This window comes from Halichoerus grypus, chromosome X (genome assembly GCF_964656455.1).
Source record: "Halichoerus grypus chromosome X, mHalGry1.hap1.1, whole genome shotgun sequence".
NCBI classification, from domain to species: domain Eukaryota; kingdom Metazoa; phylum Chordata; class Mammalia; order Carnivora; family Phocidae; genus Halichoerus; species Halichoerus grypus.
The window spans coordinates 47866391-47888099 of record NC_135727.1 but is presented as its reverse complement, the minus strand read 5'-3'; the positions used below and the strand labels follow the sequence as shown (position 1 = coordinate 47888099).

Below are 21709 nucleotides of genomic sequence, written 5' to 3'. Positions count from 1 at the left end.
AGCAAGACCGGAATTCCATCTGTACCTAAAGTTTAATGACTCAACCAAATCGAAAAAAGCAAACTCAAGGATTGGCTTAAGATCTAGCCACTGCTGGGCGCCTGGGTGGCTCAGTTGGTTGAGCAGCTGCGTTCGTCTTGGGTCCTGATCCCGGTGTCCTGGGATAGAGTCCCGCATCGGGCTCCCCCTGCTCTGCAGGGAGCCTGCTTCTCCCTCTGCCTCTGCCTGCCACTCCCCCTGCTTGTGCTCTCTCTCTCTCTCTCTGTCAAATAAATAAAATCTTAAAAAAAAAAAGATCTAGCCACTGCTGGAATGATGGAACAAATATTAAGATATACACATGCAAATTGAATATTGAGAAAAAAATATGAAAGTGTTGCCAAAATGGAACAGCAAAAAGTGTCTGTGTGTACATGCGTGTGTGTGTGTGTAATCATCCTCTTATATGTAGGAGAGTCTTGGAATAATGCCACACATTTGCTTTAGAATACTCTCATTATTATACAATCTACATGGTATATATATATATACACAATACACCCCATTTGTAAGAAACACTCCCTCAGAAAAATTAAGCATAGTCCATGATACTGTTTTCCTAGAAAAATGTGACAAAAAATAAAACAGCATTGTTCTAGCCAGGCATAAAGTGAGAATCAATTATGACCATTTCCTTTCCTGGATCACTTCATTTTAAAAAGCATCTAACGAAAACCCTTTCTGATATAAATGAAAAAGCACTTTTTTGAGATACAAGGCTAGTAAACGATACATACCAGTCTGTACCCTGTGACACACTACTAATCCTCTGAGAATTAAACAGTCTCTGTTTCAGTTATGTAAATGTTTAGTTTTCTCATCTTTAGTCTCAGTAAGGTTGCCCAGAAAGTATATTATCTCTGTGGATGTCACCACTTGCCAATGAGGGAAGACAGCAGTGCACAATCAGTAGTGACCTCTATATATTATAGACTTTGACACTTGAGTCGGCTGGGGAGGGGATGGATTAGACGGTTTAACAGAATCTATAGGGATAAACTTTATTTCTATGAAAAACATTTCCTTTTTGAATTGTGCAATTTTTTCCTTTGGATTCATTTATAAGACCAAAACAAAAGCATTTAATGATGTTTACAGTGAAATGAAACAGCTGAAGACCAGCACATAATCACCATATTTTGTTTTCTCATCTTTAAGTCTTTTAGCAGTGGGGCTTCCAGCTGAGCTTGCGTCTAGCTTCTCTCAAGACATAGCCAAGCATTCTGAAGCTTCACTGAGCCTAAACACCAAGCTGAATTCATAGTTCTTAATTGAAAAAGACAGGCTGTTTTCCTAGCATGTTTGCATCAGTAAAACACTGAAAATGACATTTGTGCCCAAGTCCATCTGAACATTCTGCCTTAGCTTAACTCTGCTAATGTTTTTATACCCTGGTTTATGCCTAGCATGGTTTTAAATAGCTCCTCTTGTTAAAGCATGTGTGGCTGCATTCACAAAAATAGACTCTTCTTCATATATGAGAATGCCACTCTTGAGATTTGCTTTGAGGTGTTTTTTGGATGCACAGAATGTTACTTGGAGTCAGCCATGTTTTCTTAAGATAGTCTCTCCTATGACCAATGGCAGGCATGTGTGTGGTAGCTAGAGGAATTTGGCATAGACAAAATGGGAAGTTCGGTACTTTCCCTCTTCAGTAAAGGGTATACAATCTGTGGCCAGAGAACAGAGTCTCTCTCTGGGTAAAGTTAACAAGGCTGATATGGAAATAAAACCCACCCCTTTGGTCTCATTAGTGCTATGTTCTGTGCAACTTGACTGATCAGTTAAATTTCATGTACTAAAGCAAAATGAGGCATTTATTCCTGGTGAGAAGGCATCTGCTCGTTTTCTATGTGCTCAGTGCAGTTACTATTGAAGAGAATGTATGCAATATGTATATGTAGGCAGCTTTTAAAATGCCTGAACTTTATACAAACCTAAGGGATCCACTCAGGGAGGATAAAGAATCTGGTCCAGTGTCAGGACATCTCACAACTCTGTAGATGCTGTTCAGGCATGAGCACAGTGCACACCTTGACAACATACTCATTACAGTAAAGTAGTACAATGTACCTACAAATATTCTGGGTTCTTTAGGATCTATGGCTGCAACTTACATCCAACCAGCCCTTACCATGGTCAGGCATCTGAGATCCCATGGAGGTCACACTGGTGTTCAGCACGTCATTGACAGCGGTATCACAATACAGGCTCCGCTGGACATCATGCTCACTGTCAGTCTGGTCACTCTCTTCATGGCCACTATCCTTCAGGCTGTTGCCCTCTAAGTCCTTGAAGGTAGAGCTGCTGGGTTGAAGAAAGAATGATAATTTACAACTGTGATAATCTGATTTTTAAAATCTTTGAGAGCCAGGATGATGTCAGCTCTGCTGTGAGGCCAACAGTGACTGGATTGTCCAAAAGTGTAGAAAGAAGAGGAATTTCTGTTTAAAGATAATGGAACTTGGGACACCTGGGTGGCTCAGTTGGTTGATTGTCCAACTTGTGATTTCGGCTCAGGTCATGATCTCACCGGTTGTGAGATCGAGCCCTGTGTCATGTCGGGCTCCGTGCTCAGCAGGGAGTTTGCTTGAGATTCTCTCTCTCCCTCTCCCTCTGCTTCTCTCTCTCACTCTCTCTCAAATAAATAAATAAATAAATAAATAAATCTTTAAAAAAATAAAGATAATGGAACTTAACACTGTAGAGAGGTTCCCACTATTGGATGCTGATGTAGCTAACACTTTCATTCACTTATCTTCAATGCATTACTACAGGCAAGGTGGAAGAAGGTACAAATCTGAAACAACCACCTGCAAAGAATATCACCATTTCAGAAGCTTTTCTTTCTTATATAATCAAAATAAAATAATAGCTAATGTTTACTGAGCAATTACTATACATAAGGCACTATTCTAAGTGATTGACATGAATTAACTTTTTTTAATCATCACAACTATATAAGAGAAAGGTACCATTAATATTCCCATTTACAGATGAAAAAACAGAAGCACACGGAAGTTAAATAACTTGCCCAACGTCATACAGCTGATGAAAATGTAGCAGATCTAAGACCAAACCCAGGCAGTCTAGCTCCAGAGCCTGGATCCTTAACCATTATGTATACTGCTTCTCCAAAGATGTCTACTAATCAACTGCAAAAATTGAGGTGGCAGAAATTGAGGTAATGCAATTAAAATAGAAAGGATTATCAGGATCAGAGAACTCAGGTAAGTTTTAACTGAGAAAGTCAGAGAGACAGATTCAAAGAAAATGCGGAGAGGCAGGAGCTGAGAAGCAGAGCCTTGGTGCATGCACAGTAAGATAAAAGTGAGAACCAGAGAGTGAGCTCTAATAAAACTGTGGGTTTTATGCTAAGAATATGAAAACCTTCAGCTGAGGAGTTTATGGGCCTATTTTTCTTGCATTTGTTAAATCAATCCACCATACAATGCACTAAACATAGTATCTAAGAACCTCACACAAAATAGAGGATAATACATAAGGTACATCCACAGAGGCCCCACCTGCTATTTCTAATACTTTGTATGTCCTGACAGAATCTGCAGATGTGCAACACTATGGACCATAAATTATGAATCTGAAATAGCTAGTGAATGGTGAATCCATTTCCCAATCAGTGAGGAAGCAGCAAAGGCAAACTCAAGAAAATGTATTGTTGTCTCAACAACAGAGAGTGTCATGCTTGTGAATTAGGACAAGTCCCAACAGACCTACTGTACCTCTGAAAAGGGAGCCTGGGGAGATGATAGTGCAAACTCATTTGATGTGCTCAACCTTGAACATCCACAGGCCTGGCTCTCTGAGGCTTTGATAACATTCAGTAGATATGATAAAGAGCTATGCCATGGACACAATAGATACATTGTCATTCTCTACATTGGTCAGAAGGAATCACTGCAGATTTTTAACATATGACAAACCTAGATGTAGAATGCTTGCTGCTCTGAATATGAAAAGGAAAAGATCAAAAGGGCAGTAACGGGAAAGCCATAATTATAAGAAAATGAAGAGCAGGAGAGAGTAAAGCATTGACCTGTTTGCTAATTATTTTCAGAAAGGATCACTGAGCATCACCTGTATTAAAACTAAAATCATTCAATAAGCCAACTCACTCAGCTCCTCCAAATTATGTCATGCAGCTACTCAGCCCTGTGGACCCACCAGCATGCAGTTCTATTAAAAAACCAATCATCCTAAAATTCTTTTATGGTCAAGAACACCAATTGGAAACACAGGCTTTAGAGTGTGTAGTCATTTCTAGCTTTATGGCACAGATGTTGGGGCGTCCTGTAAATACTAATGCCATAGCTTGAACAGATTCAAAGTTTTTCTTTTAGAAAAAAAATTTTGGTCCTGCCCACATAGACTCCTGCATCTCAGAAGAAAGGAAATGACCTGCCCAGTTCATATATTTTTAAAACAAAATAAATTTTTTGACCTGCATTTCTGGTACCTGGAGCACATGAAAATTTCTTTAATCTACAACACAAAATTTTTGCTTTAAGCCAGAGACTTCAACCCTGAAATGAGTGCATTTCAGCAGTTGCCAAAATATGCTTGAGACATACACTGAGGAGGAATATAAAGACAACACAATTTACCATCCCTTAGACCAAGGTTTCTCAACCTTGGCACTACTGACATTTTGGGCGGCATGATTTTTTGTTGTCAGAGGTCATCCTACACATTGTAGAATGTTTAGCAGCATCCCTGGCCTCTACCCATTAGATGCTAGTAGTGCTTCTCCCAGAAGCTATAACCAAAAAGGTCTCCCTCCATACGTTGCCAAATCACCCTCAGTTGAAAACCACTGCTTTAGGTTTCTTTAAAACTCTATTCCTGCGGCATGTTAGATTTCCAGACTGTAGTGGAAAGAGCACTGTCATTAGAACAAGTGACAATCCGTACTGTGCCACTTCATCGATGGGACCCTGAGCCTGATATCTAATGTCTTTGAGCCTCAATTTCCTTGTCTGTAAAATGCATTTGCTAAAACCTTCTTCACAAGGCCATTTTGAGGACTCAATGAGAGTACATGAAGTACTGGGTAGACACAAATGGTCAATAAATGGTTATTGTTTAATATGATCATTACTCCATACAGTAATGTCTTCATTGAGTTATAATTAAATATTATGTCTGTGGTCTTTTTATAGGATACAAGAAATCTGTATTTAAATGTTTTTCTACCTTCCATAAACTATAGTCAGACACTGTCCACTATGTTAATTTCTCCTAGAATTCAGGAATAGGAAAAGAAATTCTCCTGTCAAACGTGTGTCCTTCCTTTATTGGAAAATTAGAACTATATACCCTGGTGTACTTACCATTTTGTCTTGGCTTCTCAAAAGCTTCACGATAAATATAATATTTAATTGCCGTGATTTGGATGCCAAGGATCACAATTTATCTTCACCCAATTGGTTTAGATCTGCTTCTTTAAAGTTTGATCACCCATTTTATATGCATCAAAATATTACAAACCATCTCAGAGATTTTGTTTTTTAGGTAGAAATGGGAGAAATAATAAAATAGTGAAGGACTGGCTACTTGGGACTGATAGTGTGAGTATAAAAAGTCAGGTATTCTTGGCTAAAATCAAAAACACAAGAAATAACAAGTGTTGGTAAGGATATGGAGAAAAAGGAACCCTCATGCACTGTTGATAGGAATGCAAACTGGTGTAGCCACTGTGGAAAATAGTATGGAGATTCTTTAAAAAATTAAAAATAGAACTAACCTACCATCCAGTAATCCCATTCCTGGGTATTTACCCCCAAAATACAAAAACACTAATTTGGAAGGCTATATGCACCCCTATGTTTATTGCAGCATTATTTATTATAGCCAAATTATGGAAGCAGCCTAAGCATCCATCAGTAGATGAATGGATAAAGAAGAGGTGGTGTATATGTAGGTGTATATATATATACATATATATATATAATGAATATTATTCAGCCACAAAAAGAATGGAATCTTGCCACTTGACACCTTCAACAACATGAACATGGATGGAGCTAGAAAGTATAATGCTAAGTGAAATAGTTCATTCAGAGAAAGATAAACACCATACGATTTCACTCACATGTAGAATTTAAGAAACAAAACAAAGAAAAAGAGAGAGAGGGAGAGAGAGGCAAACCAAGAAAAAGACTCTTAGCTACAGAAAACAATCTGACAGTGAGTTACCAGAGGGGAGGTAGGTGGGGGAATGGGTGAAACAGGTGATGGGGATTAAGAGTACACTTATCGTGATGAGCACTGAGTAACAAATAGAATTGCTGAATCACTATATTGTACACCTGAAACTAACATCACACTGTATGTTAATTATACTGGAATTAAAATTAAGAACTTAATAAAAATTTTTTAAAAGACTCCAAAAATGATAGTCATGTATTCTCTGGAAAAAAAAAAATGCAAGGGGGTCTAACGCCCCTCCCCCAAACCCTGGAATAGTTAACCCACTTAAAGATCAGTTTGCCCATCTGATGAACTAAGTACCACTTACTCTAATCTTGTGAGGACATTTAGTGGTTTAATGAAGGGATTTGAGTAAGGCAGTTTAAGACCCAGTGAGCAAGATGCTGCAAATTGTAAAACAGCCTGGTAAATGGCTACTCACCCAAAACAAATAACAATTTATGGCAGGCATAAAAAATGCTGATTTCACTTGCTTTATTACCTGTGTACCTCTTGGGAGATGAAAGACTTGTAAACCAACTTTTGTGGGACAATAAATTAGGGGTACCTGTTTGCAATGGTATTGTAAATGCAAATGTTTCTATTACTGCCCTGGTGGCCAACAAAGGGACAGATTTGTTTGAAAACAACCAGAGCAAGACTCTGAACATAAGAGTTACTCAGAAAATGCTTCATGAATAAACATTATTCACATTCTGCCCCATATTTGCCCTTTAAAATATTGGAAATCTTTCCAAAAGACAGAACAATCTGAAAGGAAACAGGTCATATCTTCCTAGGAGGTGACACCACATGCCCAAGGAATGCCATCTAAGAGTAAGAAGGAGAAGGGAGTAAAAGTGAAGGGTATTGTAACTATATTTAGAGAATATAAGGATGATTCTTCAGTGGTTCCTGGATCTCCTACCTGCATCACAATCACCTCGGGAACCTATGAAAACTGGAGATTCTCTAGGGATGGAGCTAAAGACTTTGCATTTAACAAACCTCCCAGGTGATTCTAATGCACATCAAAGGTCAGAAATTGCTGGTTTACAGGGAAACTTAGTGCTCATTTTCATTGGGAAAATGCTGAGATTTTCTTCAACTTCTTTCATCCATTCATTCAATAAACATGTAACAGTACTTGTTATAGACAAGGCATGATACCAGGGGCAGCAAAACCCTAGAACAATTTGGGTGGAAAAGGAAAGCACTATGTATACTTTAGGAGCCAATGTTCATTTTCCTTTCCACACCGCTTCGCTATCTTGTTCATTTCCTGCTTTATTTTCTTTGTGCTCCAGCCTCATGCCCTGCTTGTTATTGCTCCAAAAGCACTGCAGGAGTAGATAACAGACAGCAGCACAGAAACCAAGCATGAGGAGAGAGTGTTGCAGCAGGGGCAAAGTGCAACCGCCGGCTTTTCTTGCTCTGAAAAGATACCAAGGAAACAAACACAGCAGGAAGGAAACACATCCAGAAAAAATTCTGAACCATCTTGGCTTGTTAATCTGGAATCCTCACATAAGCCTTGGGTACACCTGCAGGTTGCAGGTGATGCTCTGAAAACAAACAAAAAAAATACAGAAATATAACACCGGATTCCGTGGTGCAAAGATTATGTGCCATCTCTCTTCCCTTTCCCTTCCAGATCCACTCTTTACCCTTCTCAACCTTGATTCGTGCTTAGGGGAACCCCCTTGCTCTTTGTCTTTCCGTTGGTTTACCCGAGGTAAATAGACGTGAGAGAGAAAAAGAAACCTGTGTGTAAATTGTCTGGACAAGACAGTTAACAACTGCTGGAGAATGCCAAAAAGAAGGGTCCAAGAAGCATCTGTGGATAGGTAGGAAGTGAAGAGAGAAAAAGAAAATTGATAGGAAAAGAAGTTCTCAAGATTCTCCTGAAATTGGATTCAAAGAAAGAGGACTTGAGGGACGCCTGGGTGGCTCAGTCAGTTAAGCGTCTGCCTTTGGCTCAGGTCATGAACTCAGGGTCCTGAGATTCAGCCCCCCACTTCCCTTCTCTTCCGGCTCCCTGCTGAGCAGGGAGTCTGCTTCTCCCTCTGCCCCTCCCCCTGCTTGTTCTCGCTCTCTCTCTCAGATAAATAAAATCTTTAAAAACAACAAACAGGACTTGATAGTAAAATTAAAACTGATAACAAGATTCAGAGTTTCCTGGCTGGGAGATTTTTCCATGCATGTAAATGGATCCTCAAGAAACCACATACAGTGAAACCCCTTTCAAACATCACTGTGAGCTATTTGAACAGTTTGCAGGGTTTTTATCGCCTGGCGTTACCACTCTCTCTTAACATTTTCCACACATTTTACATTTAAAATAGTTAGTCCCCAGAAAAGCATAGCACACAAGATTTCCTGTATCTTTCCAGGTATTGTGCTTTGTCTAAACTCAATGGATCCCAAAAATTCCAAGGCCTTTGTGGCTTTCCAAAGCCCTCAAGGTTCCAAAAACAGAACCTGGCAAAAATGCATGTGTCCCTGAGCTTTCAGATGTTTCCTCTTAATCAAAGTAGACCCTGGTAAAAAGTCACTATTTTTGGTTTCAGGCAAGATCAGGAGACTTTTCCACTGAAAGCCTATTAAGTCCAGGTTGTGCATTTTGTGTGTAAACAAAAACACATAAAGTAATCAAAATCAGAGGTTTCTAGGGAGTCCCAAAGCTTCTGTGGAAATACATGTATCCCCAAAACGAAATGTTTGAACATTAAGTTTTCATCTCATCACTCTGCCTGTGCACTGTATATTCGGGGCTGACCTAAGACAAGGAGGGTCCCCAGGAGAAGGCTTTCTGCCATGCTATGAAAATCGGGTTCTTGTTATCAGTTTAAACTGGTCATAGAATTCCCAAGTACCCAGAGCTAGCCCAAGGAACCTGTGAAGATAAGTCAAGACACGGTTTTTACCAGAAGGTTTGGAATAACAGTCCTACAGCAGAAAATAAAGCAGATTTCTGCTGCAAAGTTACTCTAATCAGTGCACATAAAGAGGGGTGGTTTTCCTACTAAAATAAATCAGTCAGATAATTTTGAATTCCTTACCTTTTGAGTTTATTCTGTGAGCTAAGAAAATATTCAAAATGGATTCCTCCCAATCCCTCAAAAAAAAAAATTCCAAACTGAGGTATGACTGGTAATGCTGGGCTATTCATTTTAATTAACGATAATTAACGATCATCACTTAAGGTCACAAGCAATTCCAGACCAATATAGATAAACCTAGCATGTTTTCAGGGGTTACTGCAGCATCATGAATTAAATTAAACATGAATTAAAGTGGCTTGTTCGACAAGCCAGTTTATTCTTCAAATCCTATTCATCTGGCAATGTAAATTTATGGGATTAGAGCCAGCAAAGTAATAGAATTTTCACATCTTCTCTACTGTAGTTCTAAAACACCCTGCTTGCCTCTCTATTTTATTTATATTATTTTAACAAACACACTCAGAGTTCAATTTTAGCTGCAGAATAACCACTGGATCATTCAAGAGGATATTTGCATGAAGCAGTAATAAAGGCATCATCTGAATAGTCAGTACTGGTTTTTCAGCACAATAAGTTTTCCATTTTGTTTAGTTTTCCCTCCTTAGAGGGCTCCCTGAACCTTGGTGCCCCACCAGATGGAATCTTCCTTGGCAGTATTCAGCTCTGTATTCTGTAGCTCCATGGATAACTGAGTTATGACCAACCAATCACTCAAATCTTAATTTTGAATGCCACATTTGAAACACTTCCAGTTATTTTAAGAAGTATTGAGTCATGCAAAGATTCTTTTCCTCTCTCATCTACAAATTTTTAAAAGATAAGAAATTAGTTAATCTGCCATTAACATAGCTTTAAAATGATTCCAAAGTTGACAAAACAACAGCAATCTTGAAATTCACTGGAAGTTCCACATGAGAAATTGTTTAAGGCCTCTCTTAATTTAAAGTGCAGAGCAACAAGGATTTTGATATCAACATGATTTTGAAAGTATCTGTTTTCTAATATTAGATTTCAAGATCATTATATAAAACCATATTTTAATATGACCCCAGTTTTTAATTTGTGTTTATGCATACATTTTGATGTAAAGGAATATGGTAAAATGTCAACAGTGATTATTTTGGCATAGTGGCATTACCAGTGATTTTTATTTTTTTATGTTTTTCTGAATTTTTCAAATCTCTTACAATAAGCAGATAGGCATTCATTTTAAAATCCAAAAACAAAGGCATCATGGGGCACCTGGGTGGCTCGGTGGGTTAAGCACCCGACTCTTGATTTCAGCTCCAGTCATGGTCTCAGGGTCCTGAGATCCAGCCCCGAGTCAGACACCCCGCTCAGCAGGAAGTTTGCTTGAGAGTCTCTCTCTTTCTCAAATAAATTAAAAAATCTTAAAAAAAAAACCACAAAGGCATCCTTTCAAAGGTTTAATCTGTTTTGCTTTTTATATTAAATGAAGCTTAGTTGTAGAAATAGGCAAGCAAACCAACATACCTTTTGATTAAATGGGCTCGGCTGTTCACATAGTTGGAATCAAAGGAATAGTTTTCAGTCTGCAATGGGAAAAAAAAAAAGATTAAAAAGGTTATATAGATGATTCATGAAAAGAGCCAAACTGTCCTACTTACAGGGAATTCTTCTGCTGGGCGAGAAGCAATGAATGAATCACAAACCGAGGCCGTAGTGGGGTAACAGCCTGAGGAATGCCTGCCGCCTCCTTAGGGCCCTGGGGGCTCCGTGGAGGCAGCCCTCACCTGCAGACCAAGATGAAATTGACATAAACAGCCCCTAGAATACGGATGGCTACTGACCATGCAAGCACTTAGAGGAAGATCCAGCATGACCCACAATCTTTACAGAAACTAATTGTTTCCCATTCCCAGTGGATGTAATTCTGTGCCCATCAAATTGACTGGAAGTTCAAAAGTATTTTTATTAGTAGTAGATAATTAACATGTTAAAATATTTATTCCATAGATATGGAAATGCAGGCAAGGTAATCCCCTACTGTGGATTTAAACTCTGCACTTCCCTTTGTTTTAAGACATTTTGCTCAGCACTGGTTATGCAGGAAGGCCTTCGTTTTATCACAGATATAAAGGCAAACAAGTATTATGCCTGAAACCGGGTGAAGGGCAGTCCACAGGGGGTGCCAAAGCCTTTCATGTGAAACATGAAGTTTGCAAGCAAACCCTGTCTCAGCTCCTATCATTAAAACACGACTGCCTGATCTGGTTACAGTAGACTGCCTGAGCAACAGCTTTACAAAAGCAAATGCAGAATACCTGCCAGATAAAAGAGATGGGAAAACACCCAAAGGGGGCAGCCTTGGAAGGTGGGAATGCAGGGCAAAGTTGATACTGAAGTAACTGAAAGTCCTAGTAAAATGAGTCTTACCCCCAACACTGAAGTACTACTCTCACTGAACCATTATATATACTGGAAAATGCCTAAACGCATCTCCATCCTCCTGCTTTCCTACCAGACATCCTCACCACGCTCACCATTCCTTGGGGCCTCCTGAAATCACTTCAACTAAAAGTGCCTGAAAAAGGAAACACAATAGCTGTCTAGCTAACAAAACAGCAGATTCCTTTCAGATGACTACCTGTCAGACATTAACTGTTCAGGGCTCTTAGATGCAGCTTTTGGTTTCAAGGAACTCAGAGTTCGGTAGAAGAGAAAACAGAATAGGTGATAGCAAATCCAACCACCACATGAGTACCAAACAGCTAACAGTTAGGGTAGGGACCCTAAGTATCTAGAGTAGGTGGGGAGGGCGGTGGTGAGTAGGTGGGAGAAAGGAAGAGAGAGTATTGTGAAGAAAACTAAATCCCACCATTGTCTTGTACTTACTCAGGCATGCTCATGCCCGCTACATGCTCCTCATTTGAAGATGGGCTCTGTAATATCCACTCACACTGCTTTTATCTAGAGGATAAAATCCCCTTTAATGTAAACCACAAATGATTTTTGGTTCTGTTGGAAGGGATGAATTGGGAGAGCAAAAAATCAAAAGGGTCAGTTCGTTTCTAATTTGTTCATAAGAAAATGGATGCTGAAATTGTTGCAAATATAACTACAGGAAGAAGAGGCAAACTTGAAGCTGCATTGGGAATACAATGCTGGAAGTATTGCTGGAAGAGGTTATCCATCAGTCAGTCAAGCAACAAGCATTTCTTGAATTAATTTATTATACCAACATAATAGGCAAAACTTGTGCTGGGTAAGTGTGCTCTTTTATGATATTCAATACAATATATAATTTAACAAGTGGAAGTCTCCACCTGCCAAAAAGCATGCTATCCAATTAAAACAGGAAATTGATTAAGTACTCAGGAGTTCAAGGACTAGTTTCACTGTGCAACCTTGGGTAAATTACCTAATTTCTGCATGCCTCACTTTCTTCCAATATAAAATAGGGACAATAGAACAGGAATCCAAAGGGGAAGTTCAGCTGAATTTATCATGACTCATGGTGGAAATGGTGGGAATCCTTATCCCCTGCTTTCTACAGAACCTGAAGCACTAGACATGAGGCAGATTTCTAGAACCAATTTTCCCATAGTGGATGGGGCTATGTTGAGTCATCCATTGTCTTTTTGTTTTTGTAATTGGTCTCAGGTCTCTTTGTGAGGCCACTTGATTGGAGTTATGGAAACAACCTATGAAACAGAATTATTCTAATTGATAGCATACACTATTCTGACCCCATTAATACTACATTCCAAACAACTGAGCTAATTGGCCATAGATAGCCTATTATGGGTCCATGTATATTTGATGTCAAGCGTTCTTGCTCATATTGATTCAAGGTATGTGCTCAAACCCAACTTCTGTGCATTGAAAGGGTACATTTTTTCCACACTTCAGATGAAGCAAAGAATGAGACTCAGACCACCCTGAAGAAAGAAACAATCTTTTCTTAATGAATAGCTTGCATGTCTGAAGCCAGTGGTTCTCAGCCCTAATGCACATTAGAATCAACTAGGGAACTTTGGGGTTTTTAAAAATACTGTTGCCAAGGTCCCACTCCAAGAGATTCTGTGGTAATTGGCCTGGAGTGGGGTCCAGGCACTGGTATTTTTTAAAGCTTCCCAGGTACTTCTAATGTACATCCAGAGGAGAGAACTGTCCTGAGCAAAGGACCTGATGTGCTGTGTTTTCTAATGCAAGCCCAGCTGTTTAGAAGATGGCATCTCTTCTGTCAGATTATTTATCAAAGTCATCTCAACATAGGCTAAAGAACCAGAGCAGAAATACACTTTTTAAAGAAGTAATAAAAGAGCTTCTCTTTTTTTGCATGAAAGTATTGGCTCCTGGTTAGCCTTATTTAATCAAAATTTGCTTGACATTTTTCCAATCCCCTCTCTAAGTATTCTAAATGGCAAATAACATGAAACATTTGAGAGAGGAAATTTTCTCTAAATGTCACAATAATTTCACTAGGAAATGTCCCCATCTCTAATGAGACAGACAAGTTAACACAGGAACACAGTAAAGAGACGAGAAAAACATTTGTTTCTGAAAAAACAAATTTTGACATTAAAAAATGGGTCTAGAGCAAACTTTTATTTCCAGTCTCCATGGAATGGAAAATAAGAGTCACTTTCTTACCATTTAATATATTCCTCCCAAATCCTTTCTTTAATTAGAAGTGTTTATCCTAGGAACTCATTGAGAACAGACTTCTCACTTGGCTTAGGTTTAATAACACCTTGATTTTCTGAAAACCTAAAGAATAAGTGCTTCTGGATAGCTGAGTTTTTTTAGATAGCTTAGGGCTTTCCTCTGCAAGGACTAAAACTTTGATTTAAAATCCTAACCATTCTGCCTTATTTCTGAAGGGTATCATACAGTTGTTTATTGGTTACTTAGGAGCACCCTTCTAAACATAAATCACTGTACCACGCAGGTTTTGCCGGTACACTCACTGACCCCCAAAGTGCTCTGGTTTTTGAGTTCTTGCCTTTAATTTTTAACATATGCCCTTCACCACCTTGCTATCAAACACTCAGTATTATTACTTCTCAGTGCTATCAATATATCAAAAACAGCTCCTCTTCCATTTCAAGTTTGATCCTTCTACTCTACTGTGTTCTTAGAAACTATATTTGTCTAGAAAACAAGACTTAAGATCTGGGCAGAGGGCTGAAATGTTGTTGTTCTAAGAGGGAAATTACATGATCTTTAATATAGAAACTTTTGTGTAATGTTTTGGTTCCTGTTTTTTGTTTTTTTTTACCTGCTTTGGAGCCTTCTTTGATTACTACTTCCTATCGTGAGCTCCTCCCTTCTGGATATACGAGGTTTCCAGCAAGACTTCTGGGTGGGTAGTATGATATTATGTCTCTATGTTAATAAGTCTGGCACATCACAATTCAAATTCTTCCATTTTGTTAGGCCCCCAAGGTACCAGAATGTCCTACTTTAATTGTCATTTTGCATTACTTTTACAGTTCACTGAATTTTACCCTAGTCTCTGGAAGAGTGACTGTGACTTTCTCAGCACCACATTTATCACCAGGAGAGACTTCAACCCAAAGGAGAAAGAAACCAATAAATGCAGATATCCAGGACTAGAATCTTTGCCCAGTAGCACAAATCCCCAGGTCACTACACAAAGCTAAAAAAGGTTGCAGACACTGAGATTAAAACAGAGAATCCTCAAACCTTAAGGTTTTCATTTGAAAATGAATAGCCATTTTAAAATACACTTTAAAAGTCCCATCAAACTGAAAAACATCCTAATTGCAATCTGCTATCTAATTATTTTGTTTTAATTTTTAACTCTTAATCATTTTAGCAATACAAACAGGAAAACTGGAATCACAAATCAGATGCACAGCAAAGTGATTTTAAAATGCTCATCCTTTTTTTAACTGCTGATGTCTAATAATGATAATTGTACTTATGGATCAATGATGAAAAGGCCCATAACCTTTTCTAAAACCGAATGCTGTTTTAGATGTTCAAATGACATCTCTTCACAAAGGCATTGTTAGGAAATGAATTGACAAATGGCTTTTTCCTACTTCCTATCCCCAACACATAAAAATGAAAATGTAAATTATATATAAAAATAAAGCCAGCATGCCTCCAGCTAGAATGTATATTCAAAGACTCATCTATCCAGACAGCAGCAGCTGAAGCAGGAATTAGTGAAGATGGAATAAAAGGCACCATCCCTAAAGCTGCCATCACTAGAAAGCTCATATTTACCCTGAACTGGAAAATAAGCCAAGTAAGCTCCCAGTAACTATGCCTACACACATCTCAGGCCTAATTCTCATTCATTCTCATTCTCTCTCTCTCTCTCTCTCTCTCTCTCTCTCTCCCCCCTCCCCTTCCCTCCCTACGCCCCCCCTTCCTCTCTCTCTCTCTCACATGCACAGTCACAAACATCCATTTTGATTACAGTGAGCAATATGGTATAGTGGGATAACCTGAATTCCCTCCCCATGTTTGTCACTGACTAAATGATGGCCTTGAATAAATCACCTTATCCCTCTTTAAGCCTTAATTTATCTATCTATAAAATGAAGAGAATAACCCAAATGATGTCAGTGTTCCCTTTAAGCTTCAAAAATTCTAGGATTCTAAAACAAAAGGCTCTCATTCTTTCATTCATTCATTCATCCATCCATTCAATAAACATGCACCAACCCCTGCAGATAAAAAAATAAATAAAGGGGCGCCTCGGTGGCTCAGTCGTTAAGCGGCTGCCTTCGGCTCAGATCATGATCCCAGGGTCCTGGGATCGAGCCCCGCATCGGGCTCCTGCTCAGCAGGAAGCCTGCTTCTCCCTCTCCCACTCCCCCTGCTTGTGTTCCCTCTCTCGCTGTGTCTCTCTGTGTCAAATAAATAAAATCTTAAAAAAATAAATAAAATTAAAATTAAAAAAAAAAAAAGACAGAGGCTACACCTACAAGGAGGTCACAAACTGATGGACTTCTTACCAGGGATGGTTAAAATGTCAGCCATTCAGAAAAACAAAACAAAAACAAAAAACCATGAAAAATACATACACACACAAAGAGTGACACATACTCTCCTGCAGATACATGTATATACTTATATACAGGCTGCTAGAGTACAACTTTGAGGATTACACTGCAACTTCATAGAGCTAAATAGCACCATAATGGCTTGATGAGAGTAGGTGACTCACAGAGGAGGATCTGGCCTTTACGTTTCTTACACGTACTCAGTCACATCATAAATAAAGGCAACCTCTCTCTCTTGTCAAATGGGTTATAAAATTCTTAAAGTTTTTAGAATGAGTGCATGTATCTGTTCCTTTAGCTCCATTTCCACAGCCTTCCTCACCTTGTGCCACTGTTTTCTCATCTGTATTTGCCTTTTACTCCAGCCCATTCTGCAAACTGCCATGTGGATATTCTTCCTCCCCCATTGTTTTCATCAGAGCACTTCTCTTTCCAAGGGTTTAAGGAACTCTTTACAGGGGTTTCTTGATGGATTCAGCATTAAATCTAAATTAAATCTTTAGTTGAGTGGTCATCCAATATCAGTCCTCTACTTCTCCCATATCTAATTTCCCTCATTTTTAATACATCTACATCACTGGTCATGCCACATTACTTAGCATTTTCTCAGCACTGTGTACAGACTGTGCAATGTAGTTATGCATTTCCTTAGGTTCTATGATTATTTCATGTGTAGTATATCAGTTCATCCTCCAACTGGACTGGAAGCTCTCTTTTGAGTCCTCACTGCCACAGTGCTAGACACTTAGCAAGTATTCACAAAATGCATCAGTGAATGAACAGAGAAGAGCTAGAAGAGGTTAATAATGAGGCTACTTATCAAAACTAAAGCAGATGATCAATTCTATTAGGCCAAGTGGTCCTGTTTCTTCAGAAAGCATCTATTCTATACACTGCCTTCTGTAGTTACAATTTGTTCTCTGTCCTCACTCCCAACCATTACCTTATAAATACACAGTAGTCTGTATATAACTGCCCGGGATAAGCTGACACACTTTGGTGCTTTCTGCCCATCTAAATCCATCAGTCCTGCCACATCTCTGGGAATGGCAGCAGTGACACAAGATCGTGTTTTCAAACCAAAGCAGATAAAATTTCTGTAAGAAGATAAGGCTCTGCCAGATTGCAGTCCTCTGAGCCACAGATTGACAGTGTGGCAGCTACTTTTCTACATGTGAAAGAGAACTCTAGGATTCCAGTGGCTTTCCAGACAGGGCTATCTACGGGGCAACACAGACCATGTGGTTAACTAACATCCAACAAGTCAAGTTGAAAGAGTTCCCCTCTTGGTAGCCTTTCATCATCACTCCTAAAATTTCACGAGCTCCATCAGTGTGGTCACACTACCTAGAGGTGACAAAGAATGCAGCCTAGGGAAAGTGCTTTTCTCTGCCTTCATTGTTGATTGGGCCAAAGTTGTGCCTTTAGAAGAGCAACCCAGTTGCAAATTTTACTACAAAGATCTCCTTGAGAAACACAGCAGCTTTCTGCAGGAATCCATGCAATTCAGAGGCAAAAGCCTGCTGCAAGACCAGGCTAAGCACTATACCATTAAATAGATGAGCAAAGGCTTCTAAATAAGGCTCTGGGCTCTTTTTCTAAGTGTTCTGTGGGGTATGGTGCACTATAAAATAGTATCTGCTTATAAAAAACTCTCAGGCCCCAGTTAATGCCTATTCTACGTACAAATGCAAAATCAACAAGACCTCGGCGTGAGTAAAAATAGCTTAAGAGTAAATAAGATGAATCCACAATCATGTGAGCCACACTATCACATCCCACATAAACAAAATCCACCCTGAGAAGCAAATAGCTATCAATCACATTTGCCAGTGAAACAAACCCTGGAGTCCAATCAGCATCCCCAAATATGTAGCTACAACATATTAAAGCTATTTTGCAGGCACAGAGTACCTTTCATCCCCAATATCAAAGTACTTTACAAGCAGGTGCCAACTGTTATTCTCCTCTTAAAGAGCCAAGAAGACAGACAGGTTAAGTGCTACAGCCATGTTAAATACTGACTCAGCCAGAACATGCCACCAAAACAAGGACAGCAAGAAAAATTCCCAGGAGCACTGTTCTTGGCATTACCAACTACTGAGACAGAAAGCAAACCCAAGATGGTAACATCAAGGAAGTGATTAGTCTGCTTTATACCTATTTTCCTCATTATGACTTTCTTAGTTCCTTTCAGTGAGTGAATCAGGATAGTCTAGTCTAGCGGTTAGACAAAGACAAATTTGGCACACACTAACTGAAGGTAGTTCTCCAGTCCCAGCTGGAGAGCCTAGTCACATAGTCCAAGGGACCCAGGAATGAGCCACTTTCATCCCTAGACCTTGGTGACTATTTCAACTGTCCTTTCTTGGCATTGGCAACCATCTTTACAAGGTGACCTAACATGACTAGTGATGACTTTACGGGGTAGCTCCAATTTCAGAAACTATGACTTGGTAAAGCTGGCCCAACTGACAATAAGAAACAAATGTAAGACCTCCCACAAGAAATGGCCCAGGGATTCACATATGAGCTCTCCTGAATACAGCCTATGTTTGAGCCCTTCTGGCTCAGGGAAGGCCCAGCACACTCTCAGAAGCTGAGCTGGTCCATTCCTTTCTGCTAAATTCTAATTTACTGGTGCCTAAAATCTCTGCTGTCTAGCAGCTATGGAGCTTCCTGCAGAGTATAATTTCTATTGAGGAGCCTTGTCAGCTGAAAAGACTTAAAATATTTGGAGGGAAAACAGTGGGTGACCCTGTGCTTGTGGGCCAAAACAACACCCCCCAAGTCCAATTCCAACCCCAATCTCATTGTTTATATTACACATCACTTAAAACCCAGTTGCCTCCACTCCCCATGCCAGATTGAAGGAGTAACAGCCTTTGGCATATCATTCTAAATTCATTTCCCAGATACTAGCTTGTTGCTCGAGCTTGTAACATGTAATCATGCTGACCAAAAACACTCAAGTAATATACAGTCTTAGAAATTGTGAATGTGTTAGCTTGATGTTTTCTAATTTTACACAATACAATAGACCATTTTCTTGTTTGTGGTCAATGAAATTCTCCACAGTTCTCTTTTGGTGCAGCTATTTTGATTACTTCCATGGCAAACAGAGGCATATCTTAGTTCAGTAGAATATGTAGAGTCAAAGATGTGCATACACAGCATCCACTTGTATTCACTGTCACAAAAAATATAAACAGATTATTTATTTCTTATCTTTTAAGTACTAATTTTGAATTTAATGAGGCACGATAAATATTTCTCAAAATCAGACTCCATGGTTGCTTAACGTTGGCAACTCTCTAATTACGTCTGTAGTTTAAATAAAAGGCACTGGACACTGAAGGAAATCCACAGTAGCCTCCATTTTCTAGCAACTTAAACAAGCATTGCAGCAAATCAGTGTTGGAGGCAAGAAAGCGCTCAAACTTTAGCATCACTTCATGAACAATAAATGAGAAGCAATAGGAAGAGGATTCAAGAAAGTAATGGAAATGTTTACTCATTCTCTAAAAGCCCCTACCTGTCCTCCCAAATCTTAATATACTTTCTCATTTTATGCAGGGTGTGAGGTAAGGGCAGGTTAGAATTTGAGCTGATTTGAAAACAGAGATTAATCAAAAGGCTACTATCTGACATAAGAGTGCTGGCAACCATGCACAGTAAAGCCATAATTACACCTCACAAAGTGACTAATATTGTCAGCAGCTTGAAACTGTCAGAGTATTAGAAATCTGTAATGCGGTTATGCAATGCACGAACAGAACAACAATTACTAAGGCATCTTGCATTTATATGGAACTTTATATCACAAAGAACTTCAGAATGTTTAACAAGCTGTTATAAAAAAGGGATCATTTTCTCCCACAGCTGAAACAAAATATTTGTACTGGTAACAGTAAATAAAAAGGGTTTCAGGAGAGAGAAAAATTACTAAACCTTAGAGAAGCCATAAGGGAAACGAATATTTTTAGATGGGCAGAAAATAGCCAAGTTGAAAACTGGGGCTGAAGGTAGGTACATTTTCTACAGAGCTCATGGCACAGAACTGAAGAATTTTGCTTCTCATCCAGCCAGCAAGACATCCATGAGGTGCTTAATGACTGCAGTGGAGCAGATGCTGCCTGTTACTACCATCCTGAAAAAAGAATTAAGCGTTTGGAAAGGAACACAATACACAAAAACTTGCCATTTCTTTTCTTTCCTTCTTTCTTTCTTTCTTTCCTTCTCCCTTCCTTCCTTCCTCCCTCCCTTCCTTCCTTCCTTCCTTTCCTTCCTTCCTTCTTTTTCCCTTTTAACCAACATTAACTAGTTAATTCTCCTGCTACTATTAGGAGCTAAATAAATATTATTAACCCCACTAATGGTGGGACAGAACAGGTTAAGAGATTTGCCCTCTACTAGTGAGAAGCAGTGTCACATTTGCAGCTAGAATTCGAGACGTTTCACTCCATATCCTTCACTCACACCTCTAGGGCCACATCTCATTAGGATTCTAGAAAATGCAGTGAAATAGAAGTAATTAGGACCGGCTAACTGGGTATACTATTTGAGAAAAATAACCTAGCCTGCTTGAACATGACAGGTTCAAGGGTGGTGAACACAACTAGAGCAATTTCCTCCTGCAGGAAGATTAAAAAGTAATGAGGAGAGATTCAGGGCAATCCCTATCAAGATTCCAATGGCATTTTTTACAGAAGCAGGAAAAAACACTCTTAAAATTTTTATGGAACCACAAAAGACCCAACTAGCCAAAGAAGTCCTAAGAAAGAAGAACAAAACAGGAGGCATCACACTTCCTCATTTCAAGGTATGCTATGAAGCCATAGTCATCAAAACAGTATGGTACTGGCAGAAAAAAAAAAGAGAAATAAGCCAATGGAACAGAATTGGGAGCTCAGAAACAAACACAAGTACATAAGGTCAACAGGCATGAGGTGATATCTTACTGTGGTTTTAACTTGCATTTCATTACATCCCTAGTACTTATTTATCTTATACCTATAAGTTTATACCTTTTGAACACCTTCCTCCAATTTCCCCTCCCCCACCGCCTCTGGTAACCTCAAGTCTGACCTTTATTTCTGTGAATTCGGTGTTGTGTTTTTTAATCCCATATATGAGATCATACAGTATTTGTTCTTCTCTGACTTATTTCACTGAGCATAATGCCTTCAAGGTCTGGCCATGTTGTCGCAAATGGTAGTTGACAAGGGAGCAAAGAATACTCAGTGGGAAAAGACAATTATTTTCAATAAATGGTACTGGGATAATTAAATATTCACATGTAGAAAAATGAAACTGGACCCATATCTTACACCACTTGCAAAAATTAACTCAAAATGAATAAAATGCTTAAATATGAGACTTAAAACTATGAAACTCCTAGAAGAAAAAAGAAACAAAGTTCCTTGATATGGGTTTTGGTAATGATTT

The 21709-nt window shown here is 39.0% G+C and overlaps 1 protein-coding gene across 3 annotated transcripts in view; it reads right to left on the bottom strand.

Moving 5' to 3' along the window:
• The window catches only part of PCDH19 (protocadherin 19), a 124258-nt gene that overhangs the window by 47290 nt on the left and 55259 nt on the right, over nucleotides 1-21709 (bottom strand). For 2 of the 3 annotated variants that reach the window (XM_078065322.1, XM_078065323.1), the window contains 2 exons: nucleotides 10749-10807; nucleotides 2174-2346 (listed from right to left, as the gene is read on the bottom strand). In XM_078065322.1, coding sequence (XP_077921448.1) covers nucleotides 2174-2346; nucleotides 10749-10807 — 232 coding nt within the window. The remainder of the gene's footprint in view (nucleotides 1-2173; nucleotides 2347-10748; nucleotides 10808-21709) is intronic. The other variant, XM_078065324.1, reaches the window with a different exon arrangement.